This window comes from Cinclus cinclus, chromosome 3 (genome assembly GCF_963662255.1).
Source record: "Cinclus cinclus chromosome 3, bCinCin1.1, whole genome shotgun sequence".
NCBI classification, from domain to species: Eukaryota; Metazoa; Chordata; class Aves; order Passeriformes; family Cinclidae; genus Cinclus; species Cinclus cinclus.
Window position 1 is genome coordinate 62,833,138 of NC_085048.1, and position 22,168 is coordinate 62,855,305.

At 41.7% G+C, this 22,168-nt stretch overlaps 1 protein-coding gene across 1 annotated transcript; it reads left to right on the forward strand.

Annotated features, from left to right (window-relative positions):
• Positions 1–4,681: 4,681 nt before the first annotated feature.
• LOC134041875 (p53 apoptosis effector related to PMP-22-like) lies at positions 4,682–12,990 on the forward strand. Its single transcript, XM_062488914.1, has 3 exons — positions 4,682–4,892; positions 11,989–12,132; positions 12,755–12,990. The coding sequence occupies exons 1-3, from the start codon at positions 4,682–4,684 to the stop codon at positions 12,988–12,990; spliced, it is 591 nt and encodes a 196-aa protein (XP_062344898.1).
• The last annotated feature ends 9,178 nt before the right edge of the window (positions 12,991–22,168 follow it).

The window sequence follows — 22,168 nt, forward strand, 5'->3', positions numbered from 1 at the left end:
TTATCCCAGTTTTCCCCAGGTGTTTCTGTCCCAGGATCCCATTCCCTATCCCAGTTTTCCCCAGGTGTTTCTGTCCCAGGATCCCATTCCCTATCCCAGTTTTCCCCAGGGGTCTCCTGCCCCCTGGCGGCAGAGGACACGGCCCCGCCCCGCTGTCCCCAGACACTCGCGGCGCTGCTGCTAAAAAAAGCTGTATCTGCTTAGGAGAAATTTCAGTTCTCAAGGGAAGTCTAAGTGAAAAAAGACTTCCAGCTATGCATCTGATATTGCACAAATGTGATATTTTCCAAGACACATCTTCTCTCGATTTATGAGATGTGAATACAAAAGTCAGAATACACACAAGTATACTGCTCTGCTATAATTAGTAGGTCTTTCCTGTTCTCGAATAAACCAAAGTTTATCTTAAAAGAAAACAAAGTTGAAAGCCAGCGAAACTTTCTGACCCCTAAAGCATAAGTACATGCTGTACCTTGGGTTTTCCTGGAGGGGTTGTTCAAGTAATAGCAACTTTAGGAAAAAGTGTTCACACACTGCGCTAAGTTCCTATTCCTACAGGTATAGTTCCAGTGTTAGCCAGGTAATTGCTAGCATTTTGTAACATTACACATGAAGATGGCCAGTTTGCATCCTTGGAAAAGGGCTTATGAACAACATTGAAATCAATAAGGAGGTCGAGGATGACACAGTTCTTTATTTGATACTTTCTTTTCTTACATTTTGGAAATGCAAATGAGAGAATGAGGGAAAGCAGGAAAAGTTGCAGCAACAGGTCCATAGAACTCAGTTGTCTGAAGACCCTCATTATTCTGTGGGTATGATCTAACTGAACCTGAGGCCCTTAGAGAGCTTTGGGGTAAAATCCTGCCACCTGGGATTCTGCCATTTCCTTTACTAGAAGTGGAATTTCACCCAGAGCAACTTCAGGACATTAGAGAGACCTTTGCACAGCCTAAGTGTAGAAAAACTGGACTTAGCAAGCACATGTGTACCTTTATGATTGTATGGCAATTGGAGGCAATGCATGCACAGAAGGAGAACTCTTTACTACCCTTTTATTTCTAAGATTTTAGGTCATCTCAGGCTGATGGAGTCACACAAGTGGTCCCTTGCAGGAATGAGAAAGGGTTAGTCACACCTCTGCAGGCTGAACTGCTGCCCTAGTATTTCCACAAGGCTTTTGAAGTAGCCTATGCAGCACATCAATTGCAGAGAGCCAGCTTAATTCATCTATGCCAGCCCCAGAGGAATCTGCAATGTAAACTGAGTTCAATGAAGGGCTACTGACACGAACTGGTCAGAAAAATGGATTCCTTATAAATTCACATAATGGCAGCTTTTATGCACACATGAGGAAATTGAAGGTAGATCTGGAAACAATGATGGAGTGGTTGTTGTGGGTTATACAAATTACATGCCAGGCCTATCCTATTTTATGGTTAGAATGACTACCCTGTTTAGGTGATGTTAATTAGGTGGCTATGATGCCTGAAGAGAGATTAAGTAGAATTGGGGCACTTGGACAGAGAGGAAAGTGAGCATAAGACGCTGCTGAAGACAACACCCATGAATTACAAAAGAATTGTATTTACAACAGATACTGTCTGTGGACATTTTATTTTTCTGATTTTTTTTTAATCTGGGAGGTAAACAGGCTAGAAAAAACAGACAGGTAAAATGGATAAAGGAAAGGTACCCCATCCCTGAGGGGACTCTGCAGGTCAGAGGGATGCCCTCGGCACTATGCTACCCACTGTGTCCCACTCCCCTCCCCTCCCCCCAAAAGTTCTTTTGGCAACCAGCCTGCAGATTCCTGCTGTATTTCAAAACCCATGAGACCCCAGCCATACCTGTCTGGGCTGGAGTTGATCCCTGACCTTCTCTCAGTGCTGCTTGGTTTTCTCTGATAGCTGGGTGAATGATTGCCAGCACCAGTAAATGATTTACTCCATGTAGAGCACTACAGAGGCATATCCCCTGTTACTCTGCAGAGAAAAAAATGTCTATAGGGCCACAGAAATTATTAAATTAATATATTATTTGCATAATAAACAAATAAAGGTAAGGGTAGTGGTGGTGAAAGAAGCTTATGATTCTTTGTAACATGGCCAAAGATAAAACTGGGGTAAATATTCTTATTTTCATAACTACAGAACACATAGCTGTGTTCACAGCTGAAGATAATGTACGTTTGGCAGTGCGGCTTGATCCAGAATGCCCAGCTACATTCAGGAGGGTTTGGTGTTTAGGAAAGCAAACCTCCTGCTTGTTTTGTTATGTATTAGGGCATGTTTTCTTCATAATCAAAGCACTACTTGTTTTTCATGTGTTTATCATTGCAGCCCCACAGAGCTGACTCCAACCATCTGGTCTCTGGAAGGTGTGGGTTATACAACCCAGAGGTGAGAAAATCTGCATATGTTGCCAGAGCTGCCTGTTTTGCTGTAGGAGGCACTGGTTTATTAGTTAGCTAGATCTCTTTGCTAATAAAACCAAGTATCATTGGGACTAAAGGCAGACAACTTCATTGACTGTGTCATAGGCCCTCACTCATACAGAATGGGATATTTGGTGTATTATTTTTTTTTAAAATTTAGCTGGGTTTCCTAGTTGTTAAAAAGCCAAGTATTTAAAAAGAATAGAGAAGATGCATTTCTGTCTTCATTATGTCCTTGGGAGAAGGAGGATAGGCCATAGACAACACAAGACCTCAATGCCAGAGGTGGGCTTGGAGGCTGCCCTCAGAGCTTCTCATCACACCACTGCAGCATCTGGGCGCTGAGGTACTCCAGGTGCAGCACAGCCTTGGAAAAACAAGTAATGCAATTACTAAAAATCAGATCCAGCTCTATACTCCTGTCTGAACTGGAGGGACTTGCTGACTTCGACCTTATAATGAAGACAGCACTTTCCTGAGTAGTGCATTTCTACTCTTCTTCCTGAAATGCGGGTGAAATTTACTCTCACTTCTCATTCAATAGTTCTCAATTTCTGTGCTGAAGAAAACTACTTTCTGCATCTGAGGTGACTTGAGTGCTGATAGTGAGACTGCTGGAAAATCACTGCTAAGCACTGCACAAATGAAGTTCTGTTGTAGTGACAAAAAGAGAGGATCATAGTGCCCAATTCTGCCATTACTTCTCCACACAGAAAACCTGTGTGCTGATGACATAGGCTTGCAAGTAGTTCTGGCAAATTTTACTTACAGCTCTGCTTTAGTATGAATTTGGAATGAAACCTGAACAGTGGGAATGAACATCAAAAGGATGTTGTCAGAGCTGGTGGAACTCCACCTGATTTGAGGTACACTGCCTGAGACCTTTGCAACTTGCTTGTAGTGATGTGATCTTATTGTTCTGATTTTAGCATCACAGTCTGTTCCCTAATATTTGCCATCAATCAGTACTCAGAAGAGGTTGACCATCCCTCCTTACAGGACACCTCCCATGAATATATTTTGAGGAACTGGCATTTGGCACAGTTTGATTATATGTGACATAGCTGTGACAAAATCCCATTTGATGCAGTCTAAGAACTCATATGCTCCCATTTTCCATGAAGCACATGTAGTCCCCCTCACCCATTATTATTTTCAGTCCTTCACATCTCAGAGATTTGTCTTCCTAATATCCTCTTTGGCGAGGCCTAGAAGCTGCTCCAAGACTTGAGTTGTGTGCCCAAGACATATGCTGCTCTAGTCCTGTCATGGGCATGTGTCTGCTCAGACAATGAGTTTGCTTTGATGCTGGGCAATGGGGTGACACGATGGGATATGTAGAGATCTTATTGTGGAGAAGTGCTTGTCCCATGGCCAAAATTTTGGGTGTCCATTCATGCCATGTGATGGGGAAAAATTTGTTTTGGTCATCTGGAATCTTTGGGTGCATTTCCAGATAAGGAATGGGAAAGGTTCAGGGTGGATGGGTCCTGAGTACCGCTGCAGGGCTTTGTCCAGTGCCCAGAACAACCTGCTTGGAAGCCCAGAGCACAATTGCAATGAAAAACTCATTAGATGGCCATTAGGAAACATGAATTTGTTCAATGTTGACCATGATGTGAAACAAATGATGGTTTCCATGTTAATAATGTCATATTCCCATCCTCATATGACACTTTTCTTTAATGTCTTTTTGTGAACTGCAAAAGCAACTTTTGGCAAGCTTTCAGTGCCCAAAGTGGCTAACACCATCAGTATTATCAGCGTCGGGCAATGCTAGCCGGTCTACCCAGTGATCATAGAGGAGGATGATGATCTCCAGCCCCTATGAGGAAGGCAGGGCTCTTGGAATCCCGAGAACCTCCAGTTTTTTCGCCGTTTTTGCGTGTCTGGGCCACGACAGTGGAGCGGGCGTAGGAGGGTGTCGGGCAGCGAGAGGAGAAGTGCGAGGGTGAGCCCGGGAGGGGGACCGGGCCGAGGGGAGCGGGCCGGGTCGAGCCGAGCCGAGCCGAGCCGAGCCGAGCCGGGCCCCGCTCCCTCCACTCATCTCCTCCGGCCCCACCGGTCGGGGCCGCCGGCGGCGGCAGGCTTAGTCAGAGGAATGTGGGTGGGACTCCCTCCTCCCCGGCGCCTTAAAACCCCGCTCGGACCGGCACACTCGCAGTTTCCCGTCCCTCCGCAGCGTCCCCGCCGCACCGCACCCGCGACGCCCGGGCTCGCTGGGCGCGCCGCCGGCCGGGCACGATGGTGGTGTGCGGCCTCGCCTGCTGGAGGTGCAGGTGGCTCCTACCCCTGCTGCTGGGCCTGGCCATCATCATGGGCATCATCGCCCTGGCGGGCCGGGGCTGGCTGGAGTCCGAGTCCCAGCCCTACGTGCAGCAAGCGTCGCTGTGGGAGAGCTGCACGCGGGGCGAGGAGGATCTCAACTGGAGCTGCGAATCCCTCATGGACTACGGTGAGTGAGAGGCCCTCCGAGGGACCCGGGGCAGGAGGGGTCAAGACTGACCTCCCCGAACTCTGTTGTGGAGCAGCTGCTCTCCGGAATGGAGTTTCCCTCCAGAACCAGCATCCGCACTGTTTCGGGGCTTAAGTCAGCACCGAAACACAGGACTAGACTGCTCCAGAGCGATTTTTTTTCTACCAGTACAACACTGAGAAGCCGGGGTGCTGATATTTTGGGTTTTTCTGAAGTTATTTTGTAACCGAAGTCAGGTAGCAACCGGCTCCAGGTCTATCTGCTTCCCCGGAACTCTCATGGGGCTGCAGTGCCACAGGCAGCTCCCTCCCTACGCCGCTGGCTTCCCTGGTCGGACGGCGCCTGTGGAAACCGTCACGCAGGCTGTCCTCTGCAGAACCACACCTGGGCAGTAGTAAAATGGTATTCCCCGATCCTTGGGGGAAGAGAGCACCTTAATTTAACCCTCCTGGCCAAGGGACTGCAGCTATTAAAATGCCTCCTGATCTGCAGCTTAAAATGGTCTGATGTGGGCTCGCAGGCAGAAAAAAAAAAAAACCAACCCGCTCTTTTCTTTGTACCTCTCTGTTGCACTGGGGCCTAAATCAGGGATAAGCGCGCCTCTGTTTTAACTTGCTTAGCTGCTTCTGTATCTGGCATTGCCACCGTAACATTCTTACTGCACACTCTCAGTTTCTAGGTCTTCTGGGGGACTTTTTGTTTTATTGCTGGAACACGTGGGTCTGATTACATCTGCTTTTCCCTCAAAATATTTTTGGACAAATAAGCAGACCCGCCTTAAGATCCTGGATGAGGGTTCTTTAGGGACTGGGGGACTGGAAGGGTGTGTTTCAGCTGGGAGAGCTGGGACTGTTTCCCTGCACAGATCTCTTACCGCCTGAGCACGGCAGACTCACTTCCAGAAGCTTTTCATTGCAACGCTCATGCACAAGCTAAATCCTGAATATACTGTAAGAGAAGTGGCTTTGTTTCTCAGCCGGGTAACAGCTTTAGGCATTACTGCAGGTGGAAGAAATCTGGCTGGTGAGATGAAAATATCCATCTCTCCCATTAGACAGAGAATAAAAGCTAGTGCAGAGTTGCTGAAATTTGCATTGCACAGGGAAAAAGTGCTAATACAGTACAGCTGCTGGAATTTGTTTTCTTCTATAGTGACACTACTTCACATGTCCCTGAGTACTGATGGGTGTGTGCTTTTCGTCAGCCCTCAGCAGTGTGGGACAAAAGTAATTTTCTGAGGTTTTTCTCTAGTTAACAGGCTGAAACAGAAGAACAGTATCTTTGACTTCACTTGTTTAAGCCTTGGCTTATTTAAACCAAAACTTATTTAAATCCTTGGCTTTTTTATATAAATTTGATTGTTCTCAAATTTTCGTTACATCTGTCTACTCAGATAGTATTTACATCTAGAGACAGGATGTAGCATATGACTTCAGGTTTGATTTGTTTTTTTTTTCTTCTATGCTAATAAAATTACTGTCTAAAGAGGTGAGGGCATTTGCAAAGGAAAAAATGCCTAGCAGGCATTTACAGCACTGCTGCGGAGAAAATAAAGGTTAACTAATTGAGATGCATAACTTGTGTTTTGCATACAATAATTGCTGTACACTAACCATCCTGCACCTCTCCTGATGAAATGAAGACTTCAGAGTGTATCTCCATTAACAGAATGTTCCATTAGACAAATCCTTAATCGAGCTGTGGCATGTGTACGAGGAAGAAAAAAAGCAGGCGAGTCACTTACTTTAAATGAAGGGAAAGGGACAGGAAAAGACAAACAAAGATTTGCAAATAGGAGCATCTCCTAACTGCAGAGCTCCTTAATGCACATTTGCAAATACCACATGAGAGGGAAGAAGTGAAAGGGAAAAAGAAGAGTAGGATGTCATGTGGTAGGGAGCCAGGGAAGGGATTTTGTTTAGAGTTCTGTACTGGTTTGTGTCTGGGAAGTGCCCTGGCTGGCAGCCTCTGTATATTATCAAAATGTTGCAATGTAAAAGTGCTGTAGTGCACTAGAATATGACTCAAGATGACTAAGTCTAGATCATTGCAGGATTTAACTGTTGACTGTGTGTTTAAAACATATCAGCAAGCCATCAGCTATGACAAAGATTATTTGCACTGTGTAACTTAGAAAGAATAATTGTCCTTATAGTGATGAGACTGTAGATTTAGGAGCAATATTTATGGGTGGCTGTGCCCTCTTGGTTCTGAATGACTGGTCCCAGTGACTTTGCTTTGAATGAACACTGTAAAAGATGGGTGTGTACGTGTGCAGTAAAGGTAACCCCATTAGGTTAACTCTTTCTTGACTAGCTTTCCAAGAGCCAGTCAATATTCACTTAAATACATACCAGCCAACAAAGAAAAGGGGAAACATTCTTCTGGATCCTTAGTAAGTGACCAAAAAAAAAAAAAAAAGGGGGGGGCATTAAAAAAATGGAACCTGGAAGTAGGAGCCCAGCCTTAGTGGATCATGTTTCACTGCAGCTGTGTCACTGTACCTATGTTACTAGAGGCATGAACTTTGATAACACAGATTATTGGTGAAACTGAGTGCATGTGGAGGCTTCACTGAGGGGCCAGGTAAATAAAGGAGGAATGCTAGGTGTATGCTTACCTTTTCAATCCACCTCTTTTCAGGCATGCTTTTGTCTGATTTACAATGCATTCAAGACCTAACATCTCTTATAGTACCAGGCTACTGCAGGCACTCGGGAAATGGCAGTGGGAAAGGTGTAGCAGTTGGTGTCTCTGCCTACACCCAGAAAACACTCACTGCAACTTCCTGGTAAAAGATCCCAGTGAAATGTGAGGCTGGTGTCTGCACTTTTCTGGCTCCTGAGCAGGCACACTTCTGCTGCTGACAATCCAGAGACTAAAAGTTGGAAATGTGCAGGATTGTGCCTCTCCTCAGCTCTCACCTGAAGCTAAGTTTGTACTAGAAGGCTCATATTTAATATTTTGGTAGGTTAGCAATTCCTTTTCCTGCACTCTTAAAGCTAAAAGAGATTGTAATTCCCAGTATTAATTTCCAACCTGCCCTCCCAGCGACCCTTCAATTCTGGGCTCCACTATGCTCGTGGTATGCCCATAGTTTCCTCTCACCAGTCATGCTACCATGGAAGTTTGCACATTATCTGAACAAGAAAGTAGTGCTGACACTGCTCTTTTGGTTGCAGTCCACTACTCCTTTATTACATCAAAAAAGGGAGCTATTTGTGGATGTTATCTAATGATCCCTTGAGACCAGACAAGGATTGCTATTGTCATTTATATACACGAGAACATTACAGCTACATTGCAAAAATGCACCCAGTCTCTGCAGGTCTTGATAAAAATCATTAATAAGCTAAGAGACTAGCTTAGGCTTCTGGAAGTGAATGAACAAAGACAGAGTCTTGGAATCTTGTTACTTCAAGTAACAAGACTTGTAGAAGTTAGACTGTTAGACTATTTTCACAGCTCTTTTATAGATTTCTAAAGAGAAATCTAGATTTAAATATCTTAGTCTACAGAGATTCCACCTCTTCCCTGGTGAGGTTGAGGCATGGCCAAATGAAATCAGGAAATGCCCTTAATGCTAAGGCACTTGCTTTCTTTTAATTTCATCATATTACTGGTGCTCATCATTAAACTTAAGTAATCTTGACCACTCCTAGTTATTTGCATGATAACATTTGCAGCTTAGTTCCTTTCCATAGTAATCATTAATGAAATGCTATGTAACAAAACTTTTAATCCTTCCTAATAATTGCAGACTGTCAGCTTCTGATCAGCTGTTTTTAAATGTTCTTTCAACACCATCATAATTGATAAATACATTTCTGCTGATTAGATGAAAAGAACTTGAATATTCTTTGAGACCAAGCTAATCTGGAAACACTAACCCCCTAAATATTTCTCTGCTTTTCTGCTCTCCTATTAGCCTGCCCTCTTATTTATGCAGCTCCAAACGACTGTGGTGTTCTTGGTTGATTTCATAAACAGACATCATACTTATATTTATTTTGCGCAAGAAATACTCTCTCTGCCAAATGAATGGATCTGAGAATTTTCTATTTTTATGAAAAAGCTTAAATTCTGGCTAAATATCTTATGATTATAAGGTAGTTTTGAGCATAAACCAGGTAATCTGTCATTTTCTGACTGTAAGCAGGTCTCGACAGCTCTTATGGCAACAGTGAGAGGATAAACCTGACCTCTTCCCTTCTGGAAGCTGGGAGCTGTAGAGGGAGGATCTTCCAGAAAGACAGGAGAGCTGGGAGTTGTGGGGGCTTGGTTAACTCTCAGAAGCCTTTAGGAGAAAAGAAGCTGGGAAAGCCTGACTTGATATGTGTGGGCATGAGGGAGACCCTTAATGGAGAAACAGCAATTTCAGTTTTCTGCAGCAGCCCCTCTGCTGAAAACTTTCTCTATTGGTGGGGGTGGCAGCAGGTCATGTGGATAAGGAACATCCCAGGGTTGCACCTATGCTCGGGAAAGGTGCACCTTCACACACCAATCACTTATTAAAAAACTTATATGTACACACAACGTAAGAGAAATCTCAAAAATTAACTGTAAGTCCAGAGATTTTTGCTGTTCTTCCTGTGATTCCCACAGGGGATCAAATGTCTGGCGGATAGTTCTGTGCCTGACTACGCTCATCCAGCCGAGCACACCCATCTAGTGCTGTGGGCAGCACCTATGACTCAGTTTTATCAGGTCTTGTCAGCATTAACCTGCTGCTAAGTGCTGTTGGAAGAGATAATCCAGCTGAAGGAGTGGAAGGTACTGGGTCACCAGCACTGAGCTCTGTCACACAGGAGCACAAATATCAGAGTTTCATAATGATGGTACCTACTGCTGCCTTGTTTTTGAAGACCTGAAGTGAAGCTGAGCTTGATATTAATCTTCCTGACATGATATCTGCTGCAGCTATATGTGTTGTCATTTTCTTATTGCCAGAGACAGGAAAATAAATCACTGTGAGCTGAGCCAGAGCTGACTTGTATCCAAAAGCTTATTATGCTTGTAAAGACAATACAGATGATATGAAAATGGCAGAGAGAGCACTGTGGGCATTCTGCCTTGTAGTCCTCTGGTTGTTTGTGTTGCACTAAACCTCAAGGTGTCTAACATGCAGGTGTATTAGAGTTGACAACCTAAATTTTATCAAACAGACGCCATATTTGTCTTCCTACACCTTGTCAGCGTAAATAATGCATCTGAAAGGTAATATGCTATGGCAACTAACTGTTCCTCCTTGTTGTACTTTTTTTTTTCTTTTTTTTTTTTCTTAATAGGGCAAATATTGATTAAAAATTTGCCTAGATTATCTAGTCTGAATGGGTTTTCCTTGGCTGGCTGTGTGTAATGGTTACATATCCTTTTATATTAGTTATCAGTAAATAAATGCTATTGTGGAGACAATATTCAATACCTGCCTTAGGTATGACAGAGAACATTTTGTATTAAAAGATTTTATCAAACCACCTCCAGACACTCATCAGTCTCCTCCCTGCTTCTTCCCCTCAGCATTCCCTCAGGGAAGGAGTATGAGACATGCACAGCTAGCTGAAGTAGAAATTTGACAAGTTTTTACTGTCTTGAGTAGCTCCAGGAAGGGAGAGGGGAAAGAAAAAAATATTCTTATCTTTTCTGTGTCAGTTTTATTGCCTTCAGGTGGCAGTGGTGGTAGTTGGGAGTTTTGGTGGAGATTTGGCTGATGGATGCCTGCTGTATTTTACTTTTGCTGTTGGATTAGAGGAGAAAGAAACCAGTTCAAACAGATCTAATTAAAATAGCTGTAAAATAATGCTTTGCTTTCAGATAGCAAATTGCAGAGAAAGAATGGAGATGACATTGAAAGCAGGATATCTCCAAAGTCACTTCAACTGTGTTGGAATGGACAGCTATGATGAAAGAGAATTTTTTTAAAATGTTCTGACCTAGATCTCACTGGCCTTTTTATTTCTACATTAGAGGGAACTCAGAATCCAGCCCTACCTCTGTCTGAGTTTGTGAAACCAGAAACCCACAATATGTAGATGTGGGAATTGAACTGTGATGACAGCTGACTGGAAAACAAAGCACTAGCCAGTATGGTTTAGCCCTTGTGGGCAGGTATCCTGCCTCCAGGGCAGGAACACCTTTGCTTGTAGTTGTTTGCACTGGGCTCACCTAAATTACTTGGTTTCTGAAGAGGACAAGGTGTGTGAGGGCCTTTTCACAAGGTGGTGTTGCTGCCAAAGTAGAATGGCTGGCTGTTTTTCTAGGAGGTTTTCCTGCCATTGTTGCCTTGGCCCTGGCCTGTGGCTGGTGAGCTCTGGGTGCTGGTGCTGCTCAATCCGAGTACCGGCGCTTGCTTCATGCCTGAGCCTCTCCAGCATGCAGTAACTCGATACTAAGTAGCTTGAGTCACCCTGGTCCAGCAAATGTCAAAGTAATGATTCAAAGAGAACTCATCAACTTTTACCTCAGCTTCTGTTGTTTCTCCCCCACCTACTACATTTTAGCTGTGAATAAATACTTATTTTTAAAAACTTTCGTTTTGTCATCTTCTCAGCTATTGCAGATTTATTTATTTTTGGTCATGGTTAATTTGTACCATATGCCCCATTCTTGTCATAAACAAACTGAAGTTTTATGCACAGACAGCACTGTTATTTCCCAGCAGTTATCCCCTGTGGTGGTACCCTCTTGTCTGCTTTCACACTTTCCTTTGCATGGAAGCGATTTTCTGAACTTGCATATCGAACAGGAGCTGTAATTATAGAGGGCACTGTCAGCAGTTGTGTGCTCTATCTGCTCAGATGTCTGTGGGTGCCTTAGAGACATGAAGTTCGATGGTATTCTCTCTCTTCTGTGCTGCAGTCTATCCCCCTTTTCAGCAAGACAAGATAGCAGGTGGGGGGTCCTGTCCCCCTGCTCTGCAGCTGTGTGCTTTGCAGGCATTCAATATTGCTTTGACATAAACCCTTCTTACAGTGAAGGGCTTCAATAAAAAAATTATTAAAGAAAACCAAAGAGCCACAATGACCTACAGGACAGTACTGCTGTGTGTAATAACTTTATTTTTTTCTTTTTCAAGGGTGGGGAAGAGCAGCAGCTGCCACATACCTCGTTGGCTTTGTGATCCTGGTCATCTGTTTTGCCCTTGCAGTCATCGCCTTCTCTATTGAGATCCTCCGCTTCAACTTTGTGCGAGGAATTGGAGGCCTGCTCTTTGTTGTTGGTAAGGTTGGGCACAAAGACAAGGTTATTTTAGATGTGTAACAGGCATCAGCAGAAAAACATGCTAGATGAAGCCTCCCTTACGAAATTAGCTGTCTTTGTCTGGTTTATGACCCATTTTCATGGGGAACAAGGGAAGGTTGAGTTGCGATCTGAAAGCATAATGGGTAGGGAAGCTCCAGTGGCTTTTGTCAGTTCTCACTTTCCCACAAGCACTATATGGGGACACCCAACACCTTTGACCCTGCATGTCACATGCTAAGACTTGAGAGCTGAGTGCCCTGGGTGCTTCCCACCTTTCTGGTGGGAGGAGGAGGAACAGGGCTCTGGGAGATAACTGGCTCGGCAGGGTTCCCTGCGCTGGCTGTGGGACAGGGCTGGTCACGGCATGCAGGCATGTGCCTTAGCAACCTGGCAATGGCAGCTGAGATGCCTCAGCCACATAGGCGTGGGGATCTGCCTGGAACAGAAGTCACATACCTCTGTAACAATGCAGATTTGATTTCAGGTCTCAAGCTAATCCTTACATATCTAAAGTATGTACTTAGCTCCAAGTAACTTTTCTTAATGAGAACCTAATATGTTCACTGCAACTTACTCCTGGTTTTCTTTCTTTTCTCTAGCTGCATTCCAGATCATTGGCCTGGTCATTTACCCAGTGAAATTCACAGAAGAAATTCCACTGATGGGAGATAACATGTTCAGCTGGGCCTATGGCTTTGGCTGGGCCAGCACTGTTGTTGTAATAGGTTGTGCTTTCTTCTTCTGCTGCCTCCCCAACTGGGAAGATGAAGTCCTGGGAAATATCAAACCTACCTATTACTACTCCTCCCCAGAGAGAGCACCATACTTAAATTGAAAGATTAAGTCCAAGTATGGTCAACTGTAAAAAAAATACACAGGAGCACCTCTGATGTACATTTGGTGTCATTGTGGGTGGCTGAAAAACTCACCTTATTTGTCCAGTGTATTTCTCATTATGCCTGGCAATAAATTAGGAAAAACATTGGCATTTTAAACCAAATAGCTTTTACCTAAAGTATTATTTACATATTCTCATGTCAATTCAGTTTGGGTGGTTTACTTGCTCCTTCCCCTCCCAATTAATTGAGTCATCCTTATTTTATTCTAATATTTTCTTATGAATATAGATGATAGTGTTTCAAGTGTAAAAAAGGAAAAGGATAAATTTTAAACAACCCCATTAGTGATCCTGTGAGATGGGTTGTTTTTTTCACCTTGGACAAAACTGCTTTAAATGGAGCTAGGAAAAAACACAGTCTTCCAAGGAATGCTTTCTCTTCTGCCAAAGTCAGTCCCAAGGAAGAAAATTCTGTGATACTATCAGTGTATCACACTACCTGCTGCCTGAAAATCTTTTTTCATTCCTGTTACTGGACTGTTGTTGACTATTGGCTATTTGAATTAAGGGGAAAATAAAATTAGAATTTATTTTCCACCAATTGGTGCTGTTGGAGAAGGTCTCTTCTGAAACATGGAGCTGGTGTGTATAACACAACAGTGGCTAATGTAACATTGGTGCATTTGTGGCCACAGCAGACTTGTGATGGAATCACATATATAAGTTGTCATGGATTCAGATGTTAAACTACACATATTTTTACATGTTATTTGGGGGGATGCTGATTTAGAAAGTATCTTTGAGCATAAACATAAACTATTCTATTTGTCTACCTTTGTAAAGTTGCAGTGTTTTAATCATCAGTGTGCTTTGGAGGGGAATAGCATAAGGTGTTTAAAAACCTCCAAAAGCTTGTAACACTGTAGGTACCTCAGAGTTTAGTGAACTTGGGGTTGCTTTGTGAGTGAGTAGAGGTGACAGAAATAGAAAGGCAGTTCTGTGAGCAATTTACATATGTAAACTTCATACAGACATCCATGTCAGAGTATTCTGGATGTCTCCTCATTTGTGTTTCTGCAGCCAGCAATTCCAAGTAAATATTCTAGCGAGGCATAGCCATGTCTGTGTTGGTCATGGACTTGCAGCACCTTACAGCAGATTTAATTATGGTCTATAATCTTTGTCAGGGCTTTGTTCAGCTGGGGAAGAAGGAAGAAGTTCATTCTTTGAACTCCCAGCTATGGGAGAAATAGCTTTAGCAAAGACAGACTGAGGAGGATACAGGTGGGGTGGAAAGCAAATGCTGCATGTTTCTCTGTGTTATTTCTTATTCTTATGAACCTGGTACTTAGGAGAGGGTAAGTGTGTGAGTATGTGTATTCATGCACATGTACAAAATAGAACTTAGAAAGCATTAACCAACAGACTGTAAAGCTGAAGTAATTTACAACTGATCTTTTGCAATGCTGTGTGTTTCTTGTATTATATATTGTATAGCTTTCCATTTTGTAACACCTTTTTCAATTTGATAATACTATGTATTGCACGTGATCATGTTTTAGAGAGGCCAGGTGATTCCTGAAGGTCCCTTCTAGGCCTGTATTTTATAACTTTTCAGAGCATAAATGTCTGCAGACTTAAGAATTGTGTTACGAGCTCAGTTGTGGCATATACAAGCTACTGTATTTTTTATTCTTGCTGAATAAGAGAGTTCTGTGACAAATGTGTCCTTTTAATTATTTTTTTTTCTCTTTTCTGTATTGTACTGGCTGGTGAGGAATACTGTGTAGACTTACTTTATTATAAGTAATGATGGTACCTACTTCTAGTCAATTCAAAACACAGCAGAGAATCTCAAGTATGAAAATCCTTGCACAACTAAAGCTGAAAAGGAGAAAAAAAGTGTAAGAAAATGGACACTTTTCTAAAGACTGGAGGATGCTATGGTAATATGGTAATCGGGTTTAGCATAATTTAAGTCTTTTGTATGCTTTTTTATAAGCATTGGCATAACTTGTCAAAAGAGCACTAATGTAAAATAAACTTGGCTCTGAATGTACTGGGAGGGGTAGAAGCATAACCCGCATGTTACACAACTAAGATGTTCCAGAAAAAGCTATTGCAAATAGTTATTAATGACTTTCAAGTGATATTAATGTATGTGACACTTGTTTCAAATGTGGTGGCTTAATTAAAAATGTTTTAACTGATGGTTGTAGAAACTTGGTGGTATTTGTCGTTCGTGGATTAATTTTGTAAAATCAAACAAATAAGCCATTATTTTCTCCTCTTAACTTGAATATCAATATCCATAAAGTGTCAGGTTAACAAAATGAAATTAAAGGCCTCATGTCCAGGAGGTAGCAAGTTGATTTTCCTGTAAAATAAGCTTCAGTATACACTGCAAAATATGTCTGTGTACTTTCATTGAAGTGCCAGTCATAGAATGTTCTTTCCTAAGCCAAAACCTCTTAAGTGCATCACAGCTTAAGGGGGGAACTCTGAACATTTTAAATACACAACAGTCTACAGGAGGTCTTGCATGTGGGAAGTCTGTTCTTTATCAAAATTGATCCAACTGCTTTTCCTCCAATGCTCAAGAAGTTTAAATAGTGGGAAAAAAAATGGTGTACTTGCCTGCTGTTTTTAGTGGAAGGCTGCTCTTCTCCCATGATTAGAAAGCTTCCTACTTCTAACCTCAGCTTATGCATGGCCTGTATTACAGCCTTGTCCTAGTGGTTTTTTTAAGACAGTAAATCAGTCACTGCTGTCTTACACCAGCCTGTGGCTTCTGATTTCTGGAAAGACAGGTTCATCATTCATCTGTTCATTTCTCTTTTTTTTAAACTGTCCTCTTCCCTAAATGTCTTAATTTAAAAATTAATTTACTACCATGGATTCTGGTGGTTTGCATGTCTTTCTTTTTGGATTTTGGTTCCACGTCTCCCCCTTTTTAATGACTTCTAATTTTAAATAAATAAATAGAAAAAATATTTTAGTTCCTTTCAGATTTTCCTAAATGCTTTCAAGTTAATTGCAGGATTTCCATAATGCCCTTCTTTTGACAGGAAGAGAATTTGTACTCCTGTTTACCTAGCAGTCTGTATTAAGTTGCAACCTAAATCTGTGCTCACTTAAATCACCTGAATATTTCCAGTGAGTTTCAGACTGTAGGGTTGCTCCTTCTAATCCAGCTCGTGAGAAGAGAGAGCAGTTCAGGGAAATCTGAATACACTTGCCCTTGTCTCAGGAGGAGTTATGAGCAATCAAAATTGTGCATAACTGAGTGCTAGGGAAGACTAATTGACCTGAATGGGATGATTAATGCTTAAATCTCATGGATATGGGAAACAGCTGCCACACCCCACAGGGTTTTTGTATTTTTAGTTGACGTAACAAGTGACTAATTTTTTAGACAGTTCATTGACAAGATAGAATTCTAAAAGATTATTCATCTGACCTTTATATCCTGCATACAAGGGCTTTTGGATATCGAATACATACATAAATCAAGGGAGTGTAGTAACAGATCATTCAGGAGGGGGGAGGATTGTTATGGTGATAAGCACTCCAGAAACAAAAACAACTGCATGCTAAGAGAAAATGTGCACACGCACACAAAAAGAGTTGCTGAGATCATTGAACACTTGCTAACTAATGATGAACCAAGCACACATATCTATGGAAACCAAAATGCTTCAGGACATGCACAATATTTGAGAGCTGAGGTACTGGTCCCACAACTCAGAGCATGAGGGTTACTGGCAATATGGAACAGCACCCTGAAAAGAAAGTTTAGCCTGTGCCAGTAGGTGAAGTTGCACGGGTTTTTAAGTGGATTTGGGAGATGATATTCACAACCAGAATAAGGTTTAATCAAATCTAGAGGATGCATTTGAATTTCTAAATTTGATTCCTGTAATGGACATCAGTACAGGTAGTAGTGAAATCCATGTACAGTGGATTCACAGAACCTGGTAAATGCCAGTGTTACTGCACAGGTGCAGCAGCTCATATGTGTTGATCACATTTCCATCACATGTGCTGTATCTTCATGAGATAGCTACAATGACTCCATGATGCAGGTCTGCACTGGTACAGTAAGCAGCCTTTTGTCTGGGATTTCCTGGTGTCCTAAGGTGTAGGCAAAGCTGCACCAGCCATGAAACTTGATATCTAGAAATTCCAGGAAAAAATCCAATGCCCTCAAATTTTGCCTATGTAAAATTGCATTTAAATTACTTGAGAATTGTTAGAATAATCTAAAGCATTTTTTTCATTAGGATTTTTGAATGCATTAATTTAACAAGGCTGTATTTATAATAAAAACTGTAGAAGAACACATTCAGTCATGCCTGGGGCTTTGTAATATAAATATTAAAACTATAAACAATATAAATAATAATTTATTATAAGAAGTATGCATTATATAATATAATTAATAAAGATAATTTAATTCTATTCCTCATTCATCTTTGCAGGATTAAACAGCACAAGAAGAGTTGGTATGGTTGCTGCTTTTTATTTATTCATGGGAATAGAGACAACACATGCTAGTTTTCAGAGGGTTCTTTGTGAATATAGGATACTTTATAAGCATCAAAGTTTGCTAACACTCAAGGTGATACATTGGAAATGTTCACTGAGTTTGAGAGGGCCCAGAGAGGTTTGGAAAGAACACTCAGATGAAACTGAACATAAAAGCCAGGCAAAGCCAAAGTCCTGTCCTACAATGTGCTGCCCTGGGAAATGATGACGGATTGAAGTAGGCTGGTTTGATGGTCACAGTACTGAATATGGATGGAGGCATATGATTGGGGCAGGAGCTGACCTGTGGCCATTACAGTCCCTTTTCAGGAAATAGCCTACTTTTAAGCTCTCTTTGTGTTAGCAATCCCTTACAACAGGAAATAAGCTGAACTTATAATGAAAAAAATTAGGTGAATTGTTATACATGGCAATTAACTTCTGACTTGAAATAGAAGGACAAAACAACTCGCAAAACAAAACTTGGGGAAATCATAATTGGCATTTGATAATAAGACAATAAGTTGAGAATGTTGCTAGGAGACTTGTTTTAATTTTGGCCCTCTTGTCAAATCAATGTCACATCAGACATTTAAAACTGAAGCCGTCATTTCCATGTAACACATTGTTTTCAGTAAAATCCTTCTTTTGGCTAGTGAAAAGTGAAAATTTCTGGCTGAAACCCCATAAGGCATGCTTAATGTGCATGTCATATCTGTAAATATCAGAGTGTTTAAACAAGTAGTTATTCCCAATTGATCCACCAGGCAGAGCAGATAAAAGCCATTTCTTTGACAGAGAACTGTAAGCAGCAAGGCTGTGGCACCTGGGAATTACCTAAGTGAAGCTGAGTTTATTACTCTCCTAAGGCAACTGAGCTTTATGCTGTACAAGGAGTTACTGTTACAATCCACTCCAACAGGACAAGTATTTAGTTGGCTTATCTATGCCACAGAGAAGTTCTGGAACCCAAAGCGAGTATCTTAAGTAAAATTATCCCATATGTAGAACAGGACTGTGGTGTACCACTCTAATTGCTTACCCACAGGTTCATAAAATCCCTGTACGTAACATGCTGTGATTCCTTCATTCCATGATTCTGCATTCTCACCTGAGAGTTTGTGTTCCTGAGTGCCACTCAAGGAAAATACCGGCACTCACAATGGTTACAAGTGTCCAAAGGCCATCTCAGCTCCTAACTAAGTAGTTGGTTTACAGGATGTCCTTGATTTCAGCATTTTGCCTGAAGAAGAGGGAGTTGACTGAACTGATTAAACTTCTACAGAGCCTCCATAGGAAACCTTGTTTCAAGCTTGTTCCAAGCTTGATAGAGCTTATCAAGTCCTTAAGCAAAAACTAGATGACAATTAAATGCATGCCCAGGCACACAGAGTCTTTGTACTTTCCTAATCTTGTGTTTTCCTTATTTCTGTTTTCCCAATACAGTCTTGAGTTGCTTACATAAATAACAGTCCTGGACGCTGCCCCATGTTTGCATCTCGGGTGTTAAAACTTACTTGTTTGCACATGTAGCCTTGCTAAGGAGAGGAAGAAAGCCCTTTTAAGCCTAAGCCTTGGTCTTGTCAAGGCAAGCCAGCTTTACTGACAAGAGCCATAGAGTGCTGCATGTGGGGCAGGTTTCGAAGGTCCTGAACCAAGATGATCCTGGATGACTCTTGCTAAAACTCTTAAAAAACCCCGTGGGAGTTTTCCTCCAAGGTCAGCAGTCAGTGAACAAAGGAAGTATCCAACATCTGCAGAGCTTTCCTGTGCTGTGTGGGACAGAGAGAGGAAAACTCTCCCAAATGCAGAGTGGCAGGACTGAACACCCACCATTCCCCAGGTCATCATAAACATCATGGAGAAGTCACAGTGCCTGTCTACCACAGGGGAGTTCCTCAGAAAGGGTTGGTGTGGGCTAAACTACAAGATCTCAACTGTGTGCATTTTTGTAGGAGGGGGGTTTTATTTTGCAAAGAGGTAAAGTCAGGTCTTGTTCAGAATGTATTTCTATGTGATGATTTCTACAGTAATGTCTGAAGGTCTTTTTCTACATGTGCTATCTATGGATGAAATATTAGTCACATGAGAACACTATTGCCTTACTGCCCAGGGGATGCACAGTACAGGGAATGACCACAAGGTGCAATTTGGCTGACTGAGTTGCATCACTGTTTGGTCTGCGGTTGAAACAGTAACTGCAGCGCTGCCCTTTGCAAAGAGAAGCAGTAGATTGGCATTACCAGCAAAAGGAAAGGACTTATGGTTGTAAATAGATCAATAAAGATAGTAGTAACAGTTACTAAATTTATACTCAGAGTGACTCGTTAGATGTAAGGTAGCACACAAGAGAGCAGATCATAAAACAATCTTAGCAAAGTTTTAAAATCCACACTCTGGGGACTTCTTGTTTATAAGCAGAGTGAATATCAGAGAATGAAGATGTGCTTGCTGAAAAAGTAATGAACATGCACCACAGACAGTCAGCTTATGCCAATGCAGTCATTTATACAGCTTAGCTGACCAGTCAGAGACTAAAGGTGAATGAAAATACATTGCCAGTGATTTGTTAGCTTCTTTTTCCACTAAGAAAACCATCTGTGTCTTGGCTGAAAAAAGCATATTTTTATTTCTAACTCTAATGCTGTAGAGTTGTTTGCTTTATCAATATCCTCCTGCTTACTTGGTTACCTCAAGTAATAATGAAGATTCATTAGCAATACTTTTAGGTGCAGAAAGTGCACTACAATCTAACAGTTTTAACATTGAAAATATATCTTCATTTTCGACAGTTGATGCTGGTGTTAGCCAGGAGGGTCTATCCACAGGTTTGGAGAAGGAGAACAAGCATCTGCTTTCATGTGAACACCCAGTTTATACATTGTAAAAGATGAAGCATGGTGGAGGTAAGTCATTACTTCACTTAAAGTTTCCAATCATTTTTCCCTGTTTGCCATAGGAGTATCAGAATTACATGAGATAGAGACATAATTTTGTTACCTATAGATGTATCTCTCTCTCCACTGTTCGAGATATCTCAAAGTACCCTTTCACTGAATGTGAAGAATGTTTGTAATTCTAAGTTACTTAAGGATGACAAAGGTGGGCAAGACACAGAAACATTCATGGTGACTGAATACTACTCACATTTCTTTCACAACATGATAATGTTCTCTGTGGTATCACCTTGCAAATGTTAGCATTAACATTGTAAACGTTAACAGTATGCATTCATCCACAGGTGAGCTGTAATAGAAACTCATGACAAATCCTTCAGTAAGCACCCGCCTGAAACATGGCTGAGCGTTCTAAATTCAGAGAGGACCATTTTAGTTCTCAACAGTTATTGGCTCTCAAATGCATGATGGTACCTGTCTCCATACTAGATTTCACGTACAAAACTAATTTGATTTGTCTATACACTTATAAAGCTGTAATTTTGTGGAAGGTTGAAACTTGGCAAGAGACTAGATACAGAGTGCTGAGTGAAGGCTTCTCTATACCTTATTGCCACATTCACAAGTATTTCTGAAGCCATCTTTTAATACCTGTTTAATATCCAAACCTGTGTTCTCTCAAGCGTTTGGATTCTACTGTGTCCACTTCTACCTCAGCTGTGGCAACAGAAGGAACATTCATGTACAGACTTGGACAACTTGCAGCTAACAGCGTAGCATACTAAGGTTTGGCTTCAAATTGTATTGGCTTTAATGTAAATACTTCTTTAAATCATGCATAAAAAAAATCAAGTATTGCCATGTTATAGAACAGGTAAATGGTATTTTAAACATTAAGTTAATGATAACTGAATTTGTGGATAGCACAAATGTGGACTACAATGGAAGATACATTCTATTCTAAGGAAATGGTTTTTCTGTGAAGTTTACTTTACAAAAAAATTAAAAATAATAAAAATAATAAGAAAAAAGTGAGATTGTCCCTTTTTCCAACTCAAAGCAGCAGCTGAGGTGTCTTCATAGTTGTCTGTAACTTTCAGCAATGGTCAAATTCAATGGCCAAAACAGTAAAAATGTCTCCTGCTCTCACAGGGGCCTGTTGGATATCCCTGATGGACCTCTCACAGCCACAGGGATATTGGACTGTCTATGCCACAAAGCAGCAGCTGTCAGGATGCTTCAGCTGGCCAGAATGAGAGATAACTACCACACCACTGCTAATCTACCAACAGGCAAATAAGGTATCTGATGAGAGATAAGGCATGGTGTCAACTTCTGCAAATGAAATTTTTCGTGGAGTTACTACTTATTCACTGTGCTGCCGCTCATTGCTGTGGATGCTCCTGTTTGGTTCTCTGTGAGCTCAATGCCTCTTCAGGCACAATGTATCAGTGTAACGTAAATGATTGATTTGTTTGATTTAGGCCATTATTGATTTATGAATATTAATTCAGAAAAGTGCTGTGGAGTTTTCAGTTCACAAACAGTTTGTAGCTGTCACATTGTACCATGAGAGCTGCAATAAAATAATAAATTTCTTTGAGTAAATGAGGTCAGTACTTGGGTGCAGCCCCACCTGACAAAATCCACTATGGGAGCAAAGGATACTTTGCATCCTCTGGGCTTAACTGTGTTTCACACAAATCAGCTTTGCTCAAGGGCCACAGCAACTTCCAGATGTAAATGCAACT

Bases quoted from the DNA above. Each gene is read 5' to 3' on its own strand.
- LOC134041875 (XM_062488914.1), top strand. From the start codon at position 4,682: ATGGTGGTGTGCGGCCTCGCCTGCTGGAGGTGCAGGTGGCTCCTACCC. The intron at 4,893-11,988 runs GTGAGTGAGAGG...TTCTTTTTCAAG, and splicing joins CGAATCCCTCATGGACTACG to GGTGGGGAAGAGCAGCAGCT. The intron at 12,133-12,754 runs GTAAGGTTGGGC...TCTTTTCTCTAG, and splicing joins AGGCCTGCTCTTTGTTGTTG to CTGCATTCCAGATCATTGGC.